This window comes from Xenopus laevis, chromosome 1L (genome assembly GCF_017654675.1).
Source record: "Xenopus laevis strain J_2021 chromosome 1L, Xenopus_laevis_v10.1, whole genome shotgun sequence".
In the NCBI taxonomy this organism is placed as follows: Eukaryota; Metazoa; Chordata; class Amphibia; order Anura; family Pipidae; genus Xenopus; species Xenopus laevis.
This window is the reverse complement of record NC_054371.1, coordinates 139,227,757-139,235,567: the sequence shown is the minus strand read 5'-3', so window position 1 is coordinate 139,235,567 and position 7,811 is coordinate 139,227,757. Positions and strand designations below refer to the sequence as shown.

General features: G+C 40.0%; 2 protein-coding genes across 2 annotated transcripts; both read left to right on the top strand.

Moving 5' to 3' along the window:
- Positions 1-680: 680 nt before the first annotated feature.
- On the top strand, positions 681-2,881 carry dmrt2.L (doublesex and mab-3 related transcription factor 2 L homeolog). The gene is given in 2 exon segments (NM_001096256.1): positions 681-849; positions 1,501-2,881. A coding segment is annotated over 1 exon segment (573 nt). The 5' UTR covers positions 681-849; positions 1,501-1,563; the 3' UTR covers positions 2,137-2,881.
- Positions 2,882-4,559: 1,678 nt separating this feature from the next.
- Positions 4,560-7,510, top strand: LOC121394124 (doublesex- and mab-3-related transcription factor 2-like). The gene is made up of 2 exons (XM_041564132.1): positions 4,560-4,641; positions 6,230-7,510. The coding sequence occupies exon 2, from the start codon at positions 6,301-6,303 to the stop codon at positions 7,261-7,263; it is 963 nt and encodes a 320-aa protein (XP_041420066.1). The 5' UTR covers positions 4,560-4,641; positions 6,230-6,300; the 3' UTR covers positions 7,264-7,510.
- Positions 7,511-7,811: the final 301 nt, after the last annotated feature.

The window sequence follows — 7,811 nt, the reverse complement described above, 5'->3', positions numbered from 1 at the left end:
CAAATGTATGTAAATGTGCCCTAAATAATATGAAAATGTGCAGGTGCTAAAATCCACCTTCCTGTCCCCTTGTCACGTTTTATGGAAAGTCTGAGTTATTGTAAAATCCGAATTAACACTAAAGGAAGTCGAATCACTGCTATTCATTCACTCAACAATATTTTTGTTCGATTCGAGTGAATCGCTTTTAAACAAACTCGCAGGTATAACAACCAGAACTTTCCTGTGTTTGGGGTAAATCAGACTCACTTGATGAAACAAATGTTTCTTTAATTCTCCTCGGTCTTTTTCCTTTGTGTTCTTTATTGATTGCAATCTAGAGGTATATTTACAACATAACATTCCATCCTCGGGTTATTTATCACTGGGGCGCATTGTTCTTGCAAACAAACGCCTTGCAGATTTAGGAGATAATAGGGGTTAACGGCGACTGTCGCTAAAGAAGGCGTTGCGATACGCTACAGGCACCGCGAGGGCAAAAGGAGGGGCATGTCATCCACAGGGAAGGGCTTTCTCGACCTCAATGACCAATAAAAGCTTGCACTGCCCTCCCAAGCAGCCAATCAGCGCGGAGAATCCTTAAAACTTCTGTGTATAGTGTAGCAGCGCTTTGAGTGCTGTGTGCCAGGCAGCTATTAAAGCTCGCGCTCTGAGTCACAGTTAGAAGCAGGCTAGTAACCAGCCGATTAGCAGCTCCATCTCTCTGTCAGGAGCACCAACCTGGATCAAAGGAATATTCAGACCCAGATCTACACACAGCAGTGGAGTAAATATCCCACCACTAAGGGAACTGCACAATCTCCAGATCGCTGGACTTGCCTGGATCTGCTTTTGCACCACCTGGAACAGGTAAGTCGCAGGCTTCCAATACGGCCAACAAGAACAGCACGGCTAGTTGTGTAGAAAAAGGTCTGTGTGACTGGATGTTACATCGCTGCATGGTGTGTGTGTGTCTGATTGTGAGCCCCAATATAGCACAGTAAGGAGAAAGAAAGAGAGAAAAATAAAGGCATCATAAAATAAGTCTGTGTTCTTGGGAATGAAGTCGTAGAACTCTCTGTGGCTAAAAACGTACAGTTCAGCGCTACGGGCACGAGGAGAGACGCAACGAATTCACTATAGTATTTACATACACTATACATACACTCATACAGTTACTACATATTGTGACTCATTTACTTAGAGAATCACAGATTGACCCTCCTTTCTCTCTGGGCCCTATAGTCAAGTTTGGAGTCTGTTGATTATCCCTGATCAGAGAGTCACATGCTGTCAGCCAGGGCTCAGCAAGAAATTTAAATGAGAGAAACAACAAGATTCCCTTCTAGTAATAATAGACATAAAATAATATATATATATATATAGATAAGGGGAGTGGCAGGGCAGATTTATAGAAGATAGAAAGCAGTGGGTGGGTGGGTAAGAATAAAGATGATCCGTAGGTAGAGAGATACAAGCATAGGGATGGTAGTGAAAATCTGACAGTTGTTCTGCCCTTAGGGAGAGAGAAGAAGCCAAAAGCAGGACCTGGCTGTAGTCAGAGGGCAGCTGGAGATGTACGAGATGAAGGCACCTGCTGCCCCATCCTCTTCCTCGTCCAACCCTTCCTCCTCTCCTCTGTCCTCCTACTGTTCATCCTTGGCCGGGGACTCAGAAATAGACGTGGAGAGCCTGGAGATGGAGGGAGATGGGCAGCCTGAGCACTGCAGGGCAGTTGGGCGCCTTGATGATGAAGATGAAGATGAGGAGGAACAGGAAGGGTTCGATGGAGCCCCGGCCAGTAAACTGGAGCATCAGAAAGCCAATGAAAAGGGAGGCGAACAAAGGAAGCTGAGCAGGACCCCCAAATGTGCCAGGTGCAGGAACCACGGGGTAGTGTCGTGTCTGAAAGGCCACAAACGATTCTGCCGCTGGAGGGACTGCCAGTGTGCCAACTGCCTGCTGGTGGTGGAGAGACAGCGTGTCATGGCTGCACAGGTGGCACTCAGGAGGCAACAGGCCACAGAGGTGAGTGACAAGGGAGATCATTCACAGTGTCACATACTCACATTCCTGTCTCTTGTCATCTACATTCTGCCCTCTCCAATGTACATAACGGCCTATATCATCGCTTGTGGCTCTAATGTTCCAATCTAATATGCCTTTCCAATTGATATTTTTGTTTAGCCACATTATTGTCCTTGCCTTAAATCACCATCATCCCAGTTAATCTTGTACGTACATTATGATACTAAGGACCTCATGGCAGTCTTATTTATTATAGGGCGCTATGGGCTCTACTCTGTGTCATATAATCTCAAACTCAGGTTCGATGGGTCTGGCATAACTTGAACCGAATAAACGGGTATCTGAATTCACCCCAGACACCAATGCTGTGCAGTGGGAAGGAAAGCGGTGCCTATCATAACTATGACGGTCAAATGGAGCAGTCTGGCACTGAGCAAGACCGCATTATTAGCATTTACAAATGATTACCGTTATTCGTTGAATTAGAAATATCAGAATCGAAATAGCTTCAGACTGGCCTTAATTTGTAATCGTATAAACAGATAACTGAGAAGCTCCGACCATACCCGATTGCTCGTGTTCTGTTCTTTGCGCTGTTCTAGACTGGCGCAGAGGCTCCAAATGTACTCGCTAACATTGCCATACACGTGACGCAATGGCTCCAGCAGGTGCCAGGCACAAGCCAGACTGGCTATATATATATATTTCTATTGATTTGAATTCACTTTACTTTTTCCATACACGAACAGGATTTCCTCTTGGCACGTTGCCCTTGTAACGCACACACCTAAACTTTCATTCCCACTGTGCCAATGTATCAATGTGCCCAAGCCACTTGTATTTATGCACAAAATAAATATCTTCATGTTTTCTACTTTTCTTCTACCTATGTTTATTTTAACATCTCGACACATTTATAGAAATGAGGCAACGATGAACTAATGATTGCCTTGCACCACTCTTTGATTTTGTGCACAAATGCCTCCATAGAATGAGCAGAACAGGACAGATTGTGGGTGCAGCAAGCAAATGGTCTGGGAACAGATTTCCTGTGACCCCTTATACAAGTTTGTTTGATTGTTTGCTGCACTTACTTTAAGAAATACCATTTGTTAAGTGCAGCAAAACAGTTCAACTGCGCGGTCTGTTTTGTGTTGAAACTAATAAATATTCCCTTGAACATTTTATGGTGTTTGTTGTAGGTAAAAGTCACTGGTTTCCGGATGAGAGGAAGCCAAGTTTAAATAGAAATACAGTCTATTTTCACTAGTTAAACTAATTGTGGGGTTTTATTGACATTGCAACAGGGACTGATCAGGCGCACTTTTACGCTAGTTTGATCGCTTATGCGCTTTCTTTTATTTCTTTTATAGGATAAGAAAGGTCTGTCCTCAAAGCCCAGCATCACAGAGCGCAAACCAGTGTATCAGAGACACATTCGCCCCCCGAGCTTACTGGCCAAGAGTATCCTGGAAGGTAAGTCATCCTCCACCCTCTCCCTAAATATTCATTTTCTCACTTTTTATAAGCCTCCTATAACTTCACTGAGGATGTACTCCCTGTACTCCATAGTTATTTCTGCTTATATGTTCTTAGATACTCTATTTAAAAACTCTAAGCTAAATAAGCAAATGACACATTATTACAAAGTATTCATATGATTTAGAGAAATACAGTATTCCATTTTGTTATGCTTTTCGTTAATGCAGCAAAGAGATTGTAACAATATAAAATCACAGTATAAAATGCTTAGAAGACGTGGGGAAAGTGAGCTAAATACAGTAACCCAGTCCTTGACATAAAACACACACCCCAGTGACACTATAGAAGGCAATACTGTTCTGCTGTATCTTTTTATGACATGTTTCTTTGATTTGCTTGCCCCATATAATCCACATTTATAGTCTGTACGCCTGTGATGTATTAATCGCATCTCGTCGCACGCTCTCTGGGCACCTACTTGCATACTTTATGCAAATATTTCCCATTATGAATCAAGCTGGGGAAATTCTAGGAAATACATTTAGATTTTGATGCTGCCAGGTCTAACACTTTACCATACCAAAACACAAGCTAGATGCCGAATATATAAATATACAAATTATTTTTAATTTAATTAATATTTTTTTATTATTAATTTATGAATTGCCTGAAGGCGACTAGACGCTGCTGTTAGTCAGGTGTGAGTTTACACACTGTTAGAGTAAAGAAAAGAAATAAGAGCATTGTTTTGTCTTTTCACTTGCAAATTGCCCTGCTGTTCGCAAAATGCCAGATAAACGCTTCGCATAGACGAATGCGAGCGCACAGCTCATTAATAGAGGGAAATATAGACACAAATTTGTCCAGGGAAAAATACATGATGAATGTTGAGTGGTTGATGGGGCAACAGGCAATCAGAGGCGCTAATGAGGCGTGACTCCAGGGCTGTAGGTGCGCTAATAGCACCTCTCACTCTATTATAAACCGCTTCATCTGTACAATTCCGCGTTTTCAATCTCATCTTCTTGCTCTCTCTCTTAACTGTCTGTCTTTTTTCTCTTTTCTCCTAGTTTCCCTTCGAGTCTCTTCTCATCTGTAACTCTTTCTTCAGTCTGATCTGTGGGTAGGACAAAACCATACCATGGATCCTAGGTATAGAAATCTTTTCCTGACATTAAAGTCTGGCCAAGGGCAGGATACAGGGCTGATATAAATAATGTCTGGGTAATGAGGGCAAGCTATTTGTCACTAATAAATCTGGTAGTCCTCATTTGAGCTTGCCCCCTTTAGCATAGGCTAAAGAGGAATATTTCTACCAAAAGATAAATATTCTGGCAGCAGTGAGAAGACCTCTCTTTATATAATTATATTAATTATATACTTATATATAAAAGAAACAACACAAACCTAAACTGTAAAATGTCAGGAATCAGGATATGATAAATACAAGGAGTCAGGTGATCATATATTTTGTACAAGCCAGAGAAACCCAAAGTTTATATATCAGCGCCTACTACAACAGAGAAAGAAACAAAAACAACAAAATAGTGCAATATATTTCAATATTACACCAACACCCAGTGTCCAAGTTGTTTTCTTGAGGTGTATTTCCCCTTTAAACTTCCACAGAAACCCAATTTGCCTATCTTTATTTGTCATATGGCTTATTTAGCATGGTTTTGTGGCCTTAATATTCTGAATTAAAGGGGCTGTTAATCTTCAAAACCATTTTTTTTTCAGTTTCATTGTTTTCAGATTGTTCACCAGAAATAAAGACTTTTTCAATTGCTTTTCATGTTTTACTTTTTTACTGTTTTTTCAAAATTGAAGTTTAATGTTCCCTTTTATATTGTTTCAGTCTGGCAGCCCAGTAATCCAGGTGCAGATTCTGAACTGTTACAATTTTATATATTAGTTCCTACATTTCTCAGCAGTATCATTGGAATATTAGCAACTATTGTATCAATACAGCAGTATCATTGGAATATTAGCAACTATTGTATCAATATTAACAGCTGCTTTTAATGGAACTCAGGGATTCGGCACAGCAACACCAGAGATAAAAAATGTATCAATTTATGTAATTTATTTAGAAGAGTTCACAGAGTTGGTGACCCCCCGTCTCCCAGAGCTGCTTTAGAAAGACATAAGAAGATGAAAAATTAAAGTTTAACCATAAATATTAGAAAAATTGTTATAAATCGAAAAAGAAAAAAAGTCTTTATTTCTGGTGAACTATCCAAAAACAATTGAAAAAAGTGTTGGAAGGTGAACAACCCCTCAGTCATAGGCAGAGACTAATGTATAATAACTACATAGTTATAAGATCTCCCATGCAAATCTATCTATTGGTAGCCTCCCCATACAAACATTCTCCCTTCCTTCCTGGAACTAGGTTTCTTATATGCCTATTGTTTGTACAGTGGTTATACTATAGTCAATTTCTATCAACTTTGTAAGCATGCTGTGTGCCTTTGTAAAATATTTTACACCATCTTTACATTTGCATTAAATCATTAGACAACTTTAGAAATATGCATTACATGGTGTACTGTGACATAACAGTGATGCTATGTGTATTTTAACACAGTCTTACTTTTGCTTACCTTTATTAATATACCCAATAATATTATTTGATATCATCATGTGCAAACACTGAATTCTATTTTGCTTGAGTTATCACAGATGCTTGTAATTCATGCAGCACTTTTTAAATACTGTACATGACTTGTTATTCTAGGTTACCGGCCAGTGCCAACTGATTCTTACCTGGGGACCAGCCCACCCTTGCCAGCCCCTGTGAGTGACAGGATGAGGAAGAGGAGAGCCTTTGCAGATAAGGAACTTGAGCACATCATGCTAGAGAGGGAGTTTAAGGAGAGAGAGATGTTGGAGGCCACTCAAGCCGCTGGACTTTTCTTACCTAACCGCATGGTTCATGCTGCTGAGTACAACTCCTACAAAGCAGCCTATGGACCCCCACAGGCTGACGTTCCTAGCAAGGACTTCTGCAATTTCCTTCCTACTTGCCTTGATCTTACAATGCAATATTCAGGGTCTGGGAATATGGAACTCATTTCCTCTAATGTCAGTGTTGCTGCAACATACAGACAATATCCTGTGCCTTCCAGGTTTTTGGTTTGGCCAAAGACTGGACCTATCAGTGATGCTCTTCTTTACCAACAGTGTCTATTAAATGCAACAGCTATGCAGACCTTGAAACCAGGGTCAAACTGGGACTCTAAGTCCAACCCAGTTATTGAATGTCAGCCTTCAGAACACGACTTGGTAGCTTCAAAAATAGATAATCCAGTCCTACATCATCATAATGATTATGGAAGCCTGCCGCAGGACAATGCAGAAAGGTCTGCCTTTTCAGCCCCCAAAAGAAGCTTCCCACTTATTTCCTCCAAGGACCACTTATCTACCCAGGACAGTTTAATGAGCAAAATTAGCAAAGAGGTCACAAAGCAGCCCTACCCTTTAAAATACAACCCATTCCATGCACTGCTTCAGCAGGCACATCTTGAAAAGTCATTGGAAGATCTAAAACCCCCATGCACCAAAGATCTCTACGAAGAGCCTGCAAAGAAATTCAGAGAATGTCCATCCAAAGAAATCCAGAAACACAAATTTACATTTGACAGACACAACAAGGACTGCTTCTTAGGAAAGGAGTCAGGAACAAAGCTAACTACTAATGAACCCTTACCCTTTTCTGTCGAGTCAATTCTCAAAAGGCCCTCAACAACAGTCAAGCGTTCTAGTCAGTAAATCGTCCTCAGCCCGTGCTCAATGGACTTGTTCATCCATCTCATCTTTATAGGTGCAGTTCTTGTACTGATAATCCTTTTGTACAGCATGACTGCTAGATATGTACATACAGCTACACTTTCTCTTTTGTAAAAAGTACCATATTTAAATGTAAAAATATGATCTGAATATATGAATGTAAACTATGTGAGTTCTGAATATATAATTATATATATAAATATATATATAATAAAATTCTCTAATAATTTTTCTTTTGTTTCTTTGAAAATCATTAAGATATTTTAAAAATTGTATAAGAAGCAAATGTTGTCCAATAACTGGTTCTTTATTTAACTGTAGTAAAGGTGCAAATGTACCGATTTTAAAAAATGGAGGGGTTTTCAGTGCTAACTTCAGTGACCATCACTTCATGACTTTGTCACCGAGAAATACAACATAACTGATTTTTTTGACATACTGTGATCTCCTAATATTTAAAGATAGGGCGTCACACTGGCCCCTACATGTTAAACCAACACATTGGAATATTTTGTTGAGATATTATAAAA